At 42.6% G+C, this 20320-nt stretch overlaps 1 protein-coding gene across 1 annotated transcript in view; it reads left to right on the plus strand.

Annotated features, from left to right (window-relative positions):
- LOC126195010 (pancreatic triacylglycerol lipase-like) overlaps positions 1-20320 on the plus strand; it is a 190853-nt gene that overhangs the window by 94005 nt on the left and 76528 nt on the right. Inside the window, exons 3-4 of the mRNA XM_049933436.1 lie at positions 5522-5717; positions 13369-13517. Coding sequence (XP_049789393.1) covers positions 5522-5717; positions 13369-13517 — 345 coding nt within the window. The remainder of the gene's footprint in view (positions 1-5521; positions 5718-13368; positions 13518-20320) is intronic.

The following is a 20320-nucleotide window of genomic DNA, read 5'->3' on the forward strand; positions in this document are numbered from 1 at the left end:
CACACTGCAGGGGCAATGAAGACGCTCCTGCAGCGTTTCCGATGAGAAGTGTTTGATCACCCACAATGCAGTCTGTAACTGGCTCCCCCTGAGTCTCATCTCTGCTCACAAGAACCTCTGGCAATGAAGACAAAATTTTTTCACAGACAATGCGCTGCAGACCAGTGCAGATAACTGGCCGAAAGCACAGGCGGCTGCTTTCTACGACGAGGATATTTGGAAGTTGATAAAACACTATGACAAAACTCGAAGTTGGAGCGATGACTACGTAGAGAAGTAGGTGGAAGGTGTACTAACTTGCAAATAAAACGTTTCTGGTTTTCACTGTGGTTTCCATTCTGCGACCGATCGGAACTTAGTTTTTGGACAACACTCGTAAGACGTACAGTGGCGTAATTTTAATGTACATATGCGACACACATTAAAACATCTAGAGTGACAGTATGGTAGCATCCAGGCAATGTTTTCGTAATGTAACACTTTCTTTTCCATCAAATGTTATTTTATTCCTCTGAACATCTAACTTTTTTGTGCGTTGTAGGTTGTGTGCGTTATGTTACAGTTTGTTGAGCTGTTATCCACATCTGCCGAGGTTACTAACTCAAGGCTATGCGGTGATGATCGACTCGGATGTAGCCACTACAAATCTGGCGCCAGAATAAAATTTTACTGCTAGTATTTGGCTGGAGTAAGAGGTGGCAGCACAGAGTTCCTGATAATCAAACTTTGTGCCAATGTGCTGGATTAAATTCCAAAACTGTTCACAGTGCCTCATGGAGCGAGGGTTTGTGATCCTGTTGATCGTGATCCGCCCAGCAGATGGGAACATTAAGTTCAGTACCTAACGGGTACCGATTGAGAGGCGTGGACTGTGTGCCAGCAGTAGGCATACCACACTTACATGCTTAACTCATACACAACTGTGAATACATCTGGGAACTTCCATGCTGTATTGCATTATTATTCTTATTATCATCATTTTAATTTTTACTATTATTATTAATTTATTTATTACTTAAATAAACAAACATATTTGCCTATGTTTAAAAACGCAACGCAAAATAAGATAAACAATGTACAGTCTCAGCTCTTGCAATATCTTCAGGTGACCATCTAGCACGTCGTTTAGCAACCACTTGTTGTAGAGAGTCATAAAAAGGTACCTCAACTACTGTCTGAAAATGTTTCACTTCAAATAATTCAGATAATCCTGTAGATCTGTCTCCTCCTGCCTAAATTATTTTTTTTTCTCTGTAATATCTACCTGATGGAACAAACGTGCATTGTCACATTTACAACATTGTTTCTTTTCTGAACTAGTAGCTCCATTGGTTGATTATTATTTACAACTAACATCTCTTCTAGTTCTTTATAATAATTTCGTTTTCGACCACACATTTTTCTCTCATTATTACACTCACCGCTATCCTCTAAATCAACCCTGGATAATGAGAGGTGTAGAGATGGAACAGCAACGGACCTCAACTCCCGTTTCGGAGGATGATTAAACAGTCCGCTGTTCATGCCCCTTTCATAATCTGAATAAGAAATATGTATTTAGCACAGGCAAGAGTTAGGAACTGCAAATTCATCTGCAACTTTAAAAGCAGTTATTCATCCTTGTTTCGTTCATTGTTCTTACCAAATACACGAAACTTAATTCCTTACTTCACTCATTGTCTGCAGTGGTAAGCACAACAAATAATTGTTTTGCACTGAAAACAATTGAAAACATACCCTCAGAACCCGTCAATACAGTAATAACTGTAACATAACTCTACACCAATCGCCAATCGCCGATAATAACTCACGTATACATCCTTGTATTCACTCAAAAACACGATAGGTTATGGCAGTGGCAGGCTACTGTGCGCCGGTAGGGTCGGCTGTGACGTCACCACCGCAGCTTTCTACTGCACACACACCCCATGCTCCTAATCGTGTCTTATGCGCTGCCTGACCAAAACGTGAAGTATCCAGAAGGAAAGAAGAAAACGAAATGAAATTTCACGAGCTGAGAGGATATTGATGCATTTTCAGGTATTATTAAATTAAGTCAAACTGAATATGAGGTTACCTATTAGCACAACACTGCACTCCCTCTGGCCTAAGGACATGCAGTGATCGGTTGTATTTTCACCTGAGGCAAGCTGGTCCACAAATGTTGTAGCTGATCCTCGACATCCTGGACACTGGTACCAGGATGCAACACCGAGCGAGGTGGCGCAGTGGTTAGCACACTGGACTCGCATTCGGGAGGACGACGGTTCAATCCCGTCTCCGGCAACCCTGATTTAGGTTTTCCGTGATTTCGCTAAATCGTTTCAGGCAAATGCCGGGATGGTTCCTTTGAAAGGGCACGGCCGATTTCCTTCCCAATCCTTCCCTAACCCGAGCTAGCGCTCCGTCTCTAATGACCTCGTTGTCGACGGGACGTTAAACACTAACCACCACCACCACCAGGATGCAGTCGACACCTGAGGTGGCCCCACACGTGTTCCATTGGGGACAGATCTGGGGAACTTGCTGGACATGGTATGTAGATGTAGATGTGTCATGTAGATGGTGCTATGTGTGGACGAGCACTATCCTGTTGAAAAATGGTATCAAGATACTGTCGCATGAAAAGTCACACAAGGAGACACAAGATACCCATGACGTACTGTTGTGCTGTCAGAATTCCCTCAGTCACTACCAGCTGTGGCCTGAAGTCATACCCAATGACTGCCCATACCGTCACGCCGGGATTAGGACGGCTGTACCTCTCCAAAACAGTGGACTAATAGGACCTGTCTACAGATGGCCACCGTAGTTGCCGACAATGGCCGTCTGGGCTAATTCCTCAGTCTGGCTGCTCCTGGTCTCCACACAATGGTGTGGGATGACACAAAATTTTATACGGAGACCATTAATTGCCCCTGATGGCAGGTGCTAAAGTGAATGGGTCACAATGCATTTTGTGTACAACATGTTGATCCTCCCTTAGGTGGGCAGATGTGGTGGCTGGAACCCTTATGACGAGCATGCCTACCATCATGTTCCTGCGCAGTTCAATGTCAGTCCACTGTCACATCGCAGAATTGTAGAGCTCAATAAGCCCCCTAAATGGAGACCAATAATGAGGCCCTTTTGAAACTTTGTCAGGTACTGACAACGCTGTTTCACGAGTGTACATGACATCTCCGTTTCCTTCACAGTCATCACTCAACATCTGACGCTGTTCACGTCATTACATGAGCTACCAGACATGGTAGCAAAACTAAACACGAACGACGCTAACGCTCTCTGGTGGCTGTTCTACCTGCACAGAGAATTACTGCTTTAATCATTCGCACAACCGCCGATGGTGTGTACACAGATAAGCCAAGGCATTATGACCACTGCCCACCGCAACGTTGGATGCCGCCTGGTGGAAATGCGAGCACGTGACGCAGTAATAAAAGTATGTATGCGGAGCAGACACGGGCAGGGGATCACCCTAGCAAAGATATGGACGACCGAAGGTATGGTATGGACTGCAAACAGGAAAATCCATTGAGATGGAAAATGGAAATGAACGTTTGGCGTCATTGGCTGGCAGGCCCCTTATGGGGCAGGTCCTGCCGCCCTGGTGCAGGTATTTTTACATTCGACGCCACATTGGGCGACCTGTGCGGCTAATGGGAAAGAAATGATGATGAAGACAACACAACACCCTGTTCATGAGCGGAGAAAATCCCCAACCCAGCCGGGAATCGAACCCGGGCCCGTAGGACGGCAATCCGTCATGCTGATCACTCAGCTGTCGAGGCGGACATCCATTGAGATAAAAGACTGACAAATGGTAGATTATTATTACGCAGAGCCTATGAACGAGTATCCCAGTGAAGCTGGTCAATTGTCCAAGTGCTACTCCCATGAGCAACTACGTAAAGAGGTAGAAAGACAGTGAAACTACCAATAGGCGCTAAATGGTTGGACGTCCACGACCCTTCACAAAATGTGGAGTTTAGAGGCATGTCTGCTCTAACGTAGGATAGCTGGTGATCTGTGACATCTCTGCCGAAAGAGCACAATGGTGGTGCACACACAAGTGTCTCGGAACACACAGTTCATCTCACATTGTTGAACATGGATTTCCGCAGCAGACCGTCCCTATGTTCACATGTTGATCCAACGACGTCGTCAATTACAATTGCAGTGGGCAACAAGGGACTGTCAGGATTCGATTTGTCGGCTCTTCGGGTAAATCACATTTTTGCCACACTAGGTCGATGGTAGTCTCCACAAACGCCATGATCGAGGTGAACTGCGGCTCGAAATGTGCAGCGGACCACAGATGCACGCTGGTGGGAGCAGTATTATGCTATGGGAGACATTATCTTACGCTTACATGGGACCTGTGGTAGTAATCGTCCGCCCCGATAGCTGAGTGGTCAGCACGACGGATTTCCGTCCTACGGGCCCGGGTTCGATTCCCGGCTGGGGCGGAGATTTTCTCCGCTCAGGGAATGTATTGTATTGTATTGAATTGTATTGTCTTCATCCCTATCCGGCACGCAGGTCGCCCAAGGTGGCGTCGAATGTAATAAGACCTGCACCAAGACGTAAGGAAGCTGCCCCGTAACGGGCCTACTGGCCAATGACGCCAAACGCTCATGTCCATCTTGTGGTAGTAACCGAAGATGCGATGAGAGCTGCGAATCACCTGCAGCCCTTCATGCTTGATGTCTTTCCCAGCAGCGATGTCATCTTTCAGCAGTACACTCCGTGTTTCGGAGCCAGAACCGTGCTAAAGTGTTGGATCCCTGATATCAGTAACATGTTTCGCTGCTATTAAGCAGGTGATCATAATGTTTTGGCTCATCAGTGTATGTCTACGAAGCTACATCTGACCATTTCTTCTGGTGCTTGACATTTTTTGTAACTTCCTGGCAGATTAAAACTGTGTACCGGACCGAGAGTCGAACTTCGGCCCTTTGACTGTCGCGGGCAAGTGCTCTACCGACTGAGCTACCCAAGCATGACTTGCGACACGTCCTCACAGCTTCAGTTCTGCCAGTACCTTGTCTCCTCCCTTCCAAACTTCACAGATGCTCTCCTTCGAACCTTGCAGAACTAGCACTCCTGGAAGACAGGATATTGCGGAGACATGGCTTAGCTACAGCCTGGGGGATGTTTCCAGAATGAGACTTTCATTCTGCAGCAGAGTGTGTACTGATACGAAACTTCCTGGCAGATTAAAACTGTGTGCTGCACCAAGATTCGAACTCGCGACCTTCGGTCGGTAGAGCGTTTGCCCTCGAAAGGCAATGGTCCCGAGTTCGAGTCCCGGTCTGGCACACAGTTTTAATCTGCCATGAAGTTTCATATCAGCGCACACTCCGCTGCATAGCGAAAATCTCATTCAACTTCACATCTTTCGTCAGGCAATGTAGTAAGTGTGCCCTCAAGCGTTCTCAGCCGATAGTGCCATCTGAGCCACTCGTGGCTGAGAACCTGTTGTGTGTGGCTGGGTGGTGAGGCTGCGTGTGCTCGGCAGGCCCAGATCCGGGAGACCCGCTGGAAGAGGTGGCCGAGTGGTCGCACCTGGACCCTGCGCAGTTCGGCGTCACGTGGGTCGTCATGCCGGACGGCGACAACAGGCCGCGCGTCGCCATGCTCACGCCTCCCAACGACACGTCACGCTTCTTCGCGTCCGCCAGCGCCGACGACGTCGGCTTCCACCTCTACACCAGGCAAGCTCCGCCCTTTTCAGTTTAATGCATCCACAATGGTATCTGTAATCCGCAAATCGATGGGAAATCTGTGGAAGTGAGTACTATACGTTGTACAATGCAGAAGGTGGAGAAAAAGATGGAAACAATACAAAGACAAGTCATTACCGTCAATTTTAAATTGACAACAGCCTCAGTTGCAATGTTGTTGATAATTCTTCCGGGTTATATGGCCGTGGTCCATGGAATTCTTCTATTCCTAACGTTTCGTCCAATACTACGTTGGACATCCTCAGAGATATGGCTGGTCCTGCTGAGTCCTGGTCGGCAGGACTCAGCAGGACCAGCCATACCTCTGAGGATGTCCAACGTAGTATTGGACGAAACGTTAGGAATAGAAGTATTCCGTGGACCACGGCCATACAACCCGGAAGAATTATCAACAACAGTACCATCCGGTCGTGAAAGCCTTCATTGTATGCTCAGTTGCAATGTATACCTAGATTTACGTAGGTTTCAGTTGGGATAACCCAACCTTCTTCAGAATAAAAGGAATTACGATTTGTCCATAATGGACAACGTCAAAAACTAAAAACTATAATATAGTAATACATCGCCATATTGCAATAACTTATCTGGGAAACAGCCTCGGCCCCACTTCACGACCGCAGTACGGCAGCAACGGATGTTGTACTGGAACTGGCTATAGCCTCGAGAGCGCATGCGCGATAGTGTGTCACGCGTACTTGTTAACACTGGTACCAGTATGTACTCCTAAACTTAAAATTTTATGAATAACCAAGTGCGGCTAACAAAATTGACGTATACGTTATCCTGTAAGGAACAAAGATATATCGACTGTGTTAACATTTGTAATAATTTGTTGGACGTGAAAAGTGAAGGGAGCAATGCGTTTACTATTTTAATCCAACCTAGCATATTCGGGCTAATCATCGAACTTGACCGCATGAGGAAAACTACGGGTTTGAAATACCAGATAATCACAGCTATTGCCGGCCGGTGTGGCCGAGCGGTTCTAGGCGCTTCAGTCTGGAAATGCGCGACCGCTACGGTCGCAGATTCGAATCCTGCCTCGGGCATGGACGTATGTGATGTCCTTAGGTTAGTTAGGTTTAAGTAGTTCTAAGTTCTAGGGGACTGATGACCTCAGATGTTCAGTCCCATAGTGCTCAGAGCCATTTGAACCATTTGAATCCCAGCTATTCAGCAAACGGGAGTGCTAAAAACATATTGGTAAGGGTATAATGATTATTCCCTAAAATTATGGCGGATGGAATAACGGTTGAAAACCTTCTAAAAAGTTTTTGTTTCGCAGCTGCAGCTGGTCGTTAAGAAGGTTATTTTTGTCATATAGTAAGCGTTTAAAAATTCGCAATTCTTCCAAAATATTCAACCTCGCACCCTTCACTTCGCAGTGCAAGAGCTGAGTATTATCCGGAGGGTTGGGTGCGTGAGCCGTTTGCACTACAGCGAATGTCGAACCACGAGCGCCATCTCCAACTTTAGTTAGTAGATAGTGTCGGAAGTTCCATGCGGTTTTTCGCGGGTGATGCTGTAGTATACAGAGAAGTTGCAGCGTTAGAAAATTGTAGAGAAATGCAGGAAGATCTACAGCGGATAGGCACTTTGTGCAGGGAGTGGCAACTGACCCTTAACATAGACAAATGTAATGTATTGCGAATACATAGAAAGAAGGACCCTTTATTGTATGGTTATATGATAGCGGAACAAACACTGGTAGAAGTTACTTCTGTAAAATATCTGGGAGTATACTTACGGAACGATTTGAAGTGGAATGATAATATAAAATTAATTGTTGGTAAAGCGGGTACCAGTTTGAGATTCATTGGGAGAGTCCTTAGAAAATGTAGGCCATCAACAAAGGAGGTGGCTTACAAAACACTCGTTCGACCTATACTTGAGTATTGCTCATCAGAGTGGGATCCGTACCAGATAGGGTTGACGGAGGAGATAGAGAAGATCCAAAGAAGAGCGGCGCGTTTCGTCGCAGGGTTATTTGGTAACCGTGATAGCGTTACGGAGATGTTTAGCAAACTCAAGTGGCAGACTCTGCAAGAGAGGCGCTATGCACCGCGGTGTAGCTTGCTCGCCAGGTTTGGAGAGGGTGCGTTTCTGGATGAGGTATCGAATCTATTGCTTCCCCCTACTTATACCTCCCGAGGAGATCACGAATGTAAAATTAGAGAGATTCGAGCGCGCACGGAGGCTTTCTGGCAGTCGTTCTTCCCGCGAACCATACGCGACTGGAACAGAAAAGGGAGGTAATGACAGTGGCACGTAAGGTGCCCTCCGCCACGCACCGTTGGGTGATTTGCGGAGTATGAATGTAGATGTAGATGTAGATGTAGTAGGGATATGTTCCTTGTATCTTGTTAGTAAGGATCTTCCTGTTTGGCCGATGTAAAATTTCGGGCAGTTGCCACATGTAATCTTGTAAACTCCGAATAATGACAATTTATCTTTAGGCTTTTTTAAAGTGTGAATCAGGCTCTTCTGCAGGCTACTATTAGTAGAAAAAAGTCGATATATCTTTGTTCCTTACAGGATAACGTATACAATTTCGTTAGCCGCATCTGGTTATTCATAAAATTTTAAGTTTAGGAGTACATGTTGGTACCAGTGTTAACAAGTACGCGTGACACACTATCGCGCTTGCGCTCTCGAGGCTATAGCCAGTTCCAGTACAACATCCGTTGCTGCCGTACTGCGGTCGTGAAGTGGGGCCGAGGCTGTTTCCCAGATAAGTTATTGCAATATGGCAATGTATTACTTTATTATAGTTTTTAGTTTTTGACGTTGTCCATTATGGACAAATCGTAGTTCCTTTTATTCTGAAGAAGGTTGGGTTACCCCAACTGAAACCTAGGTAAATCTAGGTAAAAATTGCAACTGAGGCTGTTGTTAATTTAAAATTAATATTTGTACAGTTGCTGACAGGGCTGCGAAATGTTGAAAATATTAAAAAGCCATTACCGTACCTAATATGGTGTAGAAAAGCCGTTGGTTGGCATGCACTTTCCATTCGTCTCAGGATGGATAAATATAGGCCCTGTATGGTTTGCAAGGGAATCTTATATCATTCCTGCTGCAAAATGGCGGCAACTTCAAGTAACGATGATGGAGCGCAATAGCGGTCACAGGCCCTTCTCTCCAAAGTGGTCCACTTCTCTCCAAAGTAGACCACTAACGCTCAGTAATATGAGATCTGGAGACTGTGGTAGCCAGAGGAGATACGACAATTCATCCTCGTGGTCACAAGGCCATATTCCTCGACTTCCGGAAAGCGTTTGACTCGGTGCCCCACTGCAGACTCCAAACTAAGGTACGAGCATATGGGATTGGTTCCCAAGTATGTGAGTGGCTCGAAGACTTCTTAAGTAATAGAACCCAGTACGTTGTCCTCTATGGTGAGTGTTCATCGGAGGTGAGGGTATCATCTGGAGTGCCCCAGGCAAGTGTGGTAGGTCCGCTGTTGTTTTCTATCTGCATAAATGATCTTTTGGATAGGGTGGATAGCAATGTGCGACTGTTTGCTGATGATGCTGTGGTGTACGGGAAGGTGTCGTCGTTGAGTGACTGTAGGAGGATAGAAGATGACTTAGACAGGATTTGTGATTGGTGTAAAGAATGGCAGCTAACTCTAAATATAGATAAATGTAAATTAATGCAGATGAATAGGAAAAAGAATCCTGTAATGTTTGAATACTGCATTAGTAGTGTAGCGCTTGACACAGTCACGTAGATTAAATATTTGGGCATAACATTGCAGAGCGATGTGAAGTGGGACAAGCATGTAATGGCAGTTGTGGGGAAGGCGGATAGTCGTCTTCACTTCATTGGCAGAATTTTGGGAATATGTGGTTCATCTGTAAAGGAGACCGCTTATAAAACATTAATACGACCTATTCTTGAGTACTGCTCGAGCGTTTGGGATCCCTATCAGGTCGGATTGAGGGAGGACATAGAAGCAATTCAGAGGCGGGCTGCTAGATTTGTTACTGGTAGGTTTGATCATCACGCGAGTGTTACGGAAATGCTTCAGGAACTCGGGTGGGATTCTCTGGAGGAAAGAAGGCGTTCTTTTCGTGAATCGCTACTGACGAAATTTAGAGAACCAGCATTTGAGGCTGACTGCAGTACAATTTTACTGCCGCCAACTTACTTTTCGCGGAAAGACCACAAAGATAAGAGAGATTAAGGCTCGTACAGAGGCATATAGGCAGTCATTTTTCCCTCGTTCTGTTTGGGAGTGGAACAGGGAGAGAAGATGCTAGTTGTGGTACGAGGTACCCTCCGCCGCGCACCGTATGGTGGATTGCGGAGTATGTATGTAGATGTAGTCCTGGACAACGGAAATGTGAGAACAGTGGCCTGTCATCTTGGGACACAGAATCACCTCTGGGGAACAAACATCGTGCCATGGGATGGACCTGATTAGCCAAAATGATCACATCATCCTTGGCAGTACCACGATCTTGCATTATGGCCCATGTAATATTATATGGCTGCCCATATCATCACCGAACCCCCGTCTTGTTTCATTCTTATGATGTAAATTCGGCCAGAAGATGTGACAATGTGAAACAAGACTCATCCGACAAAATGAATACCTTCTATTACTCGCCCTGCAATTCTCTGCTTATGCAGCTCCCTTCGTGTTGTTTTGGTGCTGACAGGGTTCGCGAGTGTGAGATTCACATATGCGGTGAGTTCTGCAGCTGTCGTCCTCTTATTTGTCGTCTCAATCCTGTTCAATGACCGTCTGTCGCGATCAGTCAACACACACTTACGTCCGCGCTGCGTCAAATAGAGGATTATGTTTTTCCTCTTTACCTGTATATGGTATAAATCTTGGATACGGCGCCTTTTGGAACACCAAACACTTCGGCTACCTTAGTTACTGGATCACCCAAGATACGAGCACCAACAATTTGGCTACGTTTGAATTGACTCAGTCCGATATAATGCAGTCACGGCAACACAGAACACTATTCTCATCACGACCGACGCTTGCAACGTATTGAGGACATTGCACAAGTCTTTATTGTGATCAAATACAACGGCGCAACCCGCAGGCTTAACTAGCATCGAATTTATGTTCAAGGATACTTTCTCGCGGTTTTTGCATATTTTTGACCAACCTCCTTATATTATAGTTTCTGGGTAGCGTAGTTGTTAATTGCCAATTTTTTTCTGTACACTCTCTACGGGGTTGATGTGCATGCTCGCATCGTTTTCTGAACATCATATCATGAAAGAGAGTCTTTGAGAGTGGAACTAGTCAAGTTATACATTAACAGACTGAAGCCGCTACTGCCGGCAACAACTGTAAAATGTGCTGACAACAAATTATGTCTAGTGCTATAGGAAAATGTGTAAATATGGACACCCTCTTTTATTTTTGACTTTAAGGTACCCTCTTCTGTAAAAATTCTAGATTTTGTACCTCCATTAACAACTACAAAAAGTTAAAAAATTATGACAGGCGAAACAATGATTATTATCCATTATTTCTATTCGAAAACAAAGATTTACAAAAAGATTGTAAAATGGAACTTAAAAAAAGGGCGTGCAAATACGGGCATCCACCAAAAGATGCAAGAAATCTTTTGAAATATTTTAATGAAGTGGAGTAAAACAATACAATACGGTAGACTAGTCTACATTTATGCATGAAATTTGAAATTATTTACAGTAATCGCAAACGTAAGTAGCTCCTTCAGCGCCAGCACAATCTAAGTGTGCCCACATTTGGCAACGTAACACATTTAATCCACACCTCTCCTCTCCTGTCTTGAGAGTACTTTTCATCACCAAAGATGCAACTTGCATCGCTTGAGTCTAGTGTATCCCCATACTTCACATCAAGGTCATTATCGCTGCCAACAAGGTGAGGGCTGCAGGAGCCTGAAGAGCCCAATGATAAATCAGATAGTTTTGTGGAACAAATTTTCTTTTTTGGAAGGCCTTTGGATTTTGCACCTCTGTCCGCTGGCCGGCCTCTAACCCCAGAGAAACTCAACGACCTCTTCTTGAGAGCACTTTTGTCGAGCGACTGTCAGCCAATCTTTGTATGGCGTTCCAGTGATGTGGCAGGCGGTTGCTGCTTTTTTTTTGTCCCCGCGTTGTGGTTGTCTTCTTAGTGTTGAGGACAGGAGATATGTCGAATGGTGAAACTGCATTTGTTGAAGTCCCTAGAGAACTTCCCGGTGTTTCGATGGCTTCATCAGCTGGTTTGATGTGACTGTACATCAGGATAACTCTAAGAAGAAGCAGATGAAGTCGATGGTCCAGAGGTAGCAAGTAGAGGAGCATGTGATTCAGAAACATTAGGTCTATGCTTCACTGTGGAGCAAGTTTTTCCTGCAACCTACTCAGCAGCTATGAAATCAGCGTCGGTGAAGATGTAACGGTTCAAAGGGTATACCCCAGTTAAGGCTGCAGTTTGTGGGTGCAATGTTAAGGAAGTGAGATGATAGTCACATGGTGTTCTTTTGCCAAGTCAGTCACATCTGGATTTCGAATGTGGCTATAATGATCATCCAAGATGAGGAGAATAGGCCTTTCTTCAGTCGGACATGTTTTCTCAATAAAGTGAACGAACAATTCTGAGAACAAATTGTTTTGAAACCATCCTGAAGGGTGGGCTACACCAATTGCGCCAGGGAGCAGCCTCTCACTAGAGCTTGGGACATGTTGGTTCTAGGATCTCTAATAAACTTAACGCAGTTACTTCACTTGTGTCCATTATTAGACACATATTTGTGTTTTGTGCGTCAGACGTTGCCGAGTGCAGCGCAGTGTAATGAATCAATAGTGAAATTTCCATATAGTAAAACAATGTCATCATCAAATTTTGTACAGCATCTTGGCTTTGGATGTTTTTTCTGTAGGCGGAGATGAATGTTTCTACACCATGTCGCTTACTTTGCGCTTCGTACTGATGCAGCCATGTTTCATCAAAGGTTACTATACGAATGAGAAAGTCTTAACCTTCCTCCTCAGAACGATTGAAATATGATTTCCACATTTCCAAATGTTTCTGTTTGTGTCTGTGAGTTCACGTGGTACTCAGTTGCACAAATTTTACAATGGCTTACAGATTCGTGGACAGTTGTCAATGCTGAACCATGGCTAATGTTCAGTTCATGTGGAATATCCTCAGTTCTGGCACGACGATCGTCACTGTTCCTGTCCAGTTACGAACTGGATGGCCTATCCAAATCTTCGTCACAGACAGATTAACGTCCACTTTTAAAGCGATTTATTTACTCGTAAAGCTTTCACTCACTATGACAGCTATCATCAGACTGCAGATGCATTCTGTGAGTAATCACAGCATCGATAGTTCCTTCAGAATAGAGATATCGAACCGCTCCCTTCATTTCTACCTCGTTGTACAGGGACAACAGGGCAATCATAATAAAATGGCCCAAAGATACTATGACTAGAGCTGTCCACTGAACGGGCACAGTTAATCCACAAGAACAACAATGAGGTTAAGGTACTTGATTGTTGAGACAGTGCTATCAACCAATGGAGCAGAAAAAAATTGCCTCGGCTTACTGATTCGCCTTTGTGCATCCAGAGCCAGTGCTGAAGCTCGTCTGCATAACGGCTTTGCTCGCAGGAAGAACCGCCACTCGTCGCAGCGGCTGGTGCCTGGAGATAAGAAGCGCCTCAGTCACAGCCCCTTCGACCCGGAGAAGGAGACAAAGTTCATAGTGCACGGCTGGATGTCGTCGCTCAACAGCACCACCGTGCAGAACCTCAAGGATGGTGAGTTACCACTGCTGCCATCTGCTAGACGCCACAGTGAACTGGCCCTGCCCCAGTGTCCGCTGACTCATGTGACAGACCAGTGCTACTTGTTCTCTTGGAGCTTCTCTTCCCATGCATTCTAAGCGAATGCCCAAGTTTCTGCAGTGTGCCAAACGGTCCAACGAGAGAACTCAGTCATCAAAAACGTTTCCACAGGAGCCGGATAAAATAAGGTGAATCACCACAGGATGAAGTTAGAGTTACTTTTGGCATCCAAAACGGCGTGAACGTTTTTGGTGACTGACACGGAAAAACTCTGAATGGTGGCTTCTCAGAGCTCATGCCTTTCCACTAAAATGAACAACTGCCAAACGAACAGGAAGGTAGATTTGGGTTTAACATCCTGATGACAATGACAAGATCATTAGAGATAGACCACTACTTTCGGCTGGAATAGAGTAGGAAAGTAAATCAGCCTGCTCTTTGAAAGGGACTATCCAAGCTCTCACCTTAATGGGTTTTAGGCAAATATCGATATTTTTATGGATCACATTTTCAGATGTCAAAGAGAGTGAAAAACTTGCTCGGTTTGAAACAGGAAACTGTCGTAATCTGTTGTTGTTAATTGATGCACAAGTTTTGTCTAGAATTTCGTTGAATTTTTCTAAAATTAATACCTTCATTACACTTAATTTAAATAAAATTATTAGACTAGATTGATTGATAAACCCTTATAAATTAATAAAACTATCAAGAAAGAAAGTATTCTGCAGAACGTAGCTGAAACAAGGGATCAGTTGATAGGACACATCCTGAGACATCAAGGAATGGTCTGTTTGATGATGGAGGCAAGTGTGATGATTAAAAACTGTAGAGGGAGATAAGGCTTGAGTACAATAAGCAGGTTCAAATGGATGCAGGCTGCAGTAGATATGCAAAGGTGAAGAGGTTTGCACGGAGAGACTAGTTTGTAGTGATGTGTAAACCAGACATTAGAGTAAAGAGTATATTCTGTTGTTTGCAAGTCATTGTTGAGTCCGCTAATTGGAGAGGATTTTCTTGCTGTGCACACAACAGTTCCTTTCCAAAGAGATGATGTGTGAAAGTTGTGCCTTAAGAGTATCTGTTGACTGCATGTGACTGTAATTAGTGTGTGAACAGCGTGGTGTCATATTTCTGCTGTGTGATGTGAGAGAAGTGAGAGGGTGAAATCCTATGCTGGCAAACAGCCTATTGGTCTCGAGTACTACCATGAAGATTGCCCTACTTAATGTATACATATGACGAACAGATCTCCATAACAGTGTACATGTTTCCAGTTTATGTTACACTGCAGAGAGACCAGAAACTTAAGCCAAGACATTGGTGCCAACATGAGTGATCAGGAAATTTATGCCACCAATTCTCTTCCACTTTACTGCCATATACCGGTGGTGAAAATTTCTTCCACCATCAGGATTCGATGCGAGTACCTCCGCCATTGCATAGGTGTGTGTTAGCATTCTCAGCTATGGAGGGGGTTTCAAATTGAAAAAGACAACAAAAACAACATTTGGCAGGATGTCAGAAAACTGCGATTATCTATATCCAGTACCAATAGAAGTACATAGAAAATAAAATTGTGAAAGCCCAATATATCTGACAAATATGTCACGATTGTCAATGTTGCGGCAGTTTTTTTTTTAATTTACCAGTCATTTACATGACCCATAATAGGGGTGGGCTAGCGGAGTCCAAATTGCCACTTTTTAGCCATTGGATGATATAATTTACAGTTCTGATGTAAAAAATTAAATTAAATATAATAACTCATACTTCCTTGTAGACAGCAGTCGGCCAATCGGAACAGGCCTAAGGCTCAAACTGTGAGTGATGTTTACATTATGTAACTACATAGATATAGGCCTCCAGGATTCAGCTGATAAGTCATATTCCAAAGTCCTGAAAACAAGACTAACCAGGTTTTAGATAGGAACGACCAACTACTGATCACGCTTTTACACTACAAAAAGCTACAGATAGGAGACGGGAATTAAATACGAAAACCCACCTTGCTTTTACTGATTTTGAAAATCTATCTGATCATGTGAACAGAGGAATGCTATGGAACATAATGGCTGAAAGAGGTTATCCATCTTGCCTCATAAATGCTATTAAGAGTGTATACACAGCACTAACTTTGTTGTAGATATGTGACATCACAAAAACAGTGACCACAGAAAATGGGGTAAGATAAGGGTGACATAGTTCTCTGACGATCTTTTAATATATACATACACAAAGTGATCAGTAAATGGAAAACGTTGAATAAAACTGTATTTTTTTAGACTATGAAACTAAACTAAATGCAGTCTCATATGCAGATGACTTACCTCTGATTGCAGAAATCGAAGAAGACCTTCAGATGTGATACATAAGTTGCAGCATAGCCTAAGATTACAACTTCAAATTGTCTGTAGGTAAAACGAGTGGTAGCATCTCAAGACATATAACCAGTAAGATCAAAAATAGTCTTTAATACTAAAATATTGGAGAAAGTTAAACAATTTTAAATATCTAGGATTCGACATCACACATGAAGATAGCCAACACGTGAACTAAAAATTAAATAACTTTACTTTCATATGTAGAATGATCGTAAAATAATTTTAGAATGAAGCCAGGAAAGAAACCCTCAAGTTTTACATAATCGTAGCACTCCTTATTTATGAAAGTGAAGCATGGACAAAAACAAGAAACCAAGGGAGTAGAATACAGGCTCACGAAACGATGTTTTAAGAAGAGTGGAATGATGTAAGAGGGAATATTAAAATAAATGAGAATATAAGAAATGATTTAGGCATGATATGAAGAAGAAGAAGAAAAACTTAATTATGTAAAATGCATGATGGCGATGATATGTAAAGTCTTTTAGTATGATATGATGGGAGTTACTGGTAACTGTTGGGAAGAGTTGGAATGTCGGATGCAGAGGATGTTATATGGAAAAAAAACCAAGCTACTCATTGATATTAAAACTGCATATGATAGTGTAAATAGGGATAAATTATATGCTGCCCTAAGAGAGATGGGAATGCCTGAAAAGCTGGTGAGGATGGCAGTGAGCAATATGAGAAGCAGAGTCAGTGTTCGAGGAGTACTGTCAGAGCCCCTGCATATTCTCAATGGTATACATCAAGGGAGTATGCTGAAGCGCCTTCTTTTTGTCACATCACTAAAACTTACGAAAAGAGAAACTGATCTGCTGTCCAGGAGAACGATCGTTCACAAATCGGTGCAATTTTTAGCCCATTCCGATGATATAGACATAGTCCCAAATGTCTGAGAGCAATGAAGGGTCGTTTGTTATATTAGAACAAGTTTTAAAAGGACAGGAAACTGACTATCAATGTTCCTAAGACGAAATATAGGGCTTATGAAAGAGCACAGGTGGGAAACATGTCGAAGTTAGTAACTGCATCTGGCTGTGAATCTGAGAAGGTCAAGGAATCTGAATACTTGGTATTGAATATGATCCATAACAACGATACCTCATGTGAAATTAACCAACAGCTAGTGGCAGCCGATAGAGCTTAATTTTCCCTAACAAAACTGTTTTCTCAGGGCTCTTAATTTGTACCATTAAGTTAATCACCTTCATAACATCTATAGCACTAGCACTCATGTGTGGCTCAGAAACATGGTCACTAACAGTGAAGGCACCTCTTATGTGCAATGAAATCATTCGTGGATGTGGAGCTGGTCGACTTTTGTGATGTCACAACGTAGAATTTCACGTTCCACTAACACTAGAAAATGTTAAACAAAGGATCTGGAAAGTCAGATTTTACCACATGGAGGGTAACATGACCAGTGATATGTAACATTGGATTTACATCATAAGTGCAACATGGCAAATACCATCTTGGATTAAGTCATATGGAGTTTATTTCCATATCTGGTAGTTTTTATATTATCGAGTACTTGCTGCTTCAAAGTAAAGGCATAATGAGCATCTCTGAAAACGTGTCTTTTTTGGTACGATTTGTTATAATAAAATGCCAGGAAACCATATGTCAGCAGTTACAGCCGTCTCATATTTGATGCTTAATTCTGGGAGTTTCATATTAATGTAATAGAAGTATAATCTGCAGTTTTTGATGTCATTTATAAAGGAAGATGGACCAATGAACTGCTAGACTACACTCTACGTGACTGGCTGATTCACCCAAGGTTCAGTACAGTTGAAGTTATGAAGAGAAAAGTATGGCTATCATGTGGTCACAGAATATATAATAGACTCAACCAAGGAGTAGCAAATCTTACATAACGTTAAAAGTAAGGCTTATCCCAACATACATTGTCGAGCCAAGGTACTACATATTCTACATGTTTGGCAAAGTGAAATGCATCAGGCCAACTTGAAAGAAAAGCTGAACTAAATTTTTAAAGACGCAGGACATGTAGAACGCAGAAAGCAGAAAAATAAAGTCCAGAAGCATGTGCATCATGTCTGAGATTAATACCTCTGATAACAAAATCAAAACAATTCGGAATATGCATCGGGCCAACTTGAAAGAAAAGCTGAACTAAATTTTTCAAGACGCAGGACATGTACAACGCAGAAAGCAGAAAAATAAAGTCCAGAAGCATGTGCATCATGTCTGAGACATGGCAACCAAGGGATACAGGGCAATCACCATCAAAGCGAATGGAAACTTGATAAACAACAAGTCGGAAGTCGAAAACATTTTAAATGATCATTTTTTAAATGTTGTAGAGAAAATAGGATCTAAATGTTCATTAGAAGAAGCAAGGCAGTTAATGGAAGAGGTTGTCTGCCTCGTGATGACTGGGTGTTGTGTGATGTCCTTAGGTTAGTTAGGTTTAAGTAGTTCTAAGTTCTAGGGGACTGATGACCATAGATGTTAAGTCCTATAGTGCTCAGAGCCATTTGAACCATTTAATGGAAGAGGACTTATCCACACCATTTGATACAATTGCAATTCCACCCACAGCTCCTGCTGAAATTAGGAAGATAATAAACTCTCTCAAGAATAAAAGCTCACATGGAATTGATGGCATTTCCAGCAGGATAATAAGAGCTTGTTCCCAAGAAATAAGTGGGATTCTTAGCCACATATGTAATAGCTCTCTGAAGCAGGGTATGTTCCCAGATAGACTGAAGTATGCCATTGTTAAACCACTGCATAAAAAAGAGGATACGTCTGATGTCAACAACTACCGCCCAGTCTCTCTTCTGACTGCCTTATCCAAAATTTTTGAAAAAGTAATGGATTGTAGAGTAGCTTCACACCTTTGTAAAAAGAAAGTTTTAACAAAATGTCAGTTTCGTTTCCAAAAGGGTTTCTCAACGGAAAATGCTATATATACTTTCGCTAATGAAATATTAAATGCTCTGAGTAACCAGAAGTCACCCGTTGGGATTTTTTGCGATCTATCAAAGGATTTTGATTGTGTAAATCATGGAATACTTCTAGATAAGCCCAAGTACTGTGGTATGAATGGGACAGTGCTCCAATGGTTTAAAAAATACCTAACTGGAGGAGTGCAAAAAGTTGAAATAAGCAGTTCACATAATATGCAAAAAACTGGTGATTTCTCAAACTGGGGAACAATCAAGAATGGGGTGCCGCAAGGTTCAGTCTTGGGTCCTCTGCTGTTCTTAATATATATTAATGACTTGCCATTCTATATTCACGAAGATGCAAAGCTGGTACTTTTTGCCGATGATACAAGTATAGCTATCACACCCAACAGACAAGAATTAACTGGGTGAAATTGTAAACGATGTTTTTCAGAAAATCATTAAGTGGTTCTGTGCAAATGGGCTCTCATTAAACTTTGACAAAACACAGTATATACAGTTCCACACAGTAAATGGAATGACACCATTGATAAATATAGACTTCAATCAGAAATCGGTAGCTAAGGTAGAATATTCAAAATTTCTAGGTGTATGCATTGATGAGGGTTGAATTGGAAAAAACACACTGAGGATCTGCTGAAACGTTTGAGTTCAGCTACTTATGCCATTAGGGTCATTGCAAATTTTTTCGATATACATCTCAGTAAATTAGCTTACCATGCCTATTTTCATTCTCTCCTTTCCTATGGCATCATATTCTGGGGTAACTCATCATTGAGTAAAAGAGTGTTCATTGCACAAAAGCATGTAATCAGAATAATTGCTGGAGCTCATCCAAGATCATCCTGCAGACACTTATTTAAAGAGCTAGCGATCTTCACTGTAGCTTCACAATATATATATTCACTTACGAAATTTGTTATTAACAATCCAAACGAATTCAAAAGTAATAGCAGTGTACATGGCTACAACACTAGGAGAAAGGATGATCTTCACTACTCAAGGTTAAATCAAACTTTGGCTCAGAAGGGGGTAAATTATGCTGCCACGAAAGTCTTTGGTCACTTACCTAATAGCATCAAAAGTCTGACATAGCCATATAGCATTTAAAAGGAAATTAAAAGAATTTCTTAATGGCAACTCCTTACTCATTAGATGAATTTTTGGATATAATAAGTGGGTAATTTCCCCAACGGCCACAAAAAAACATTAAAAATATTAAGTGTCGTGTAATATTTTGTGTAATGTAATATCTTGTATAGACACCTTTTATTAACCTGACATGTTCCACATCATTACGAAGTGTCGTATTCATGATGTATGAAACAAGTACTAATCTAATCTAATCTAAAAGTGAGCAAGAGCTGTGGCAAATGATGTGAGCATGTAAGTATTAATAGCGTACTTTTAGTATAAACAGCGTAATAATAGTGCACTTAATAGCGTAGCTGGC

This window comes from Schistocerca nitens, chromosome 7 (assembly GCF_023898315.1).
Source record: "Schistocerca nitens isolate TAMUIC-IGC-003100 chromosome 7, iqSchNite1.1, whole genome shotgun sequence".
In the NCBI taxonomy this organism is placed as follows: Eukaryota; Metazoa; Arthropoda; class Insecta; order Orthoptera; family Acrididae; genus Schistocerca; species Schistocerca nitens.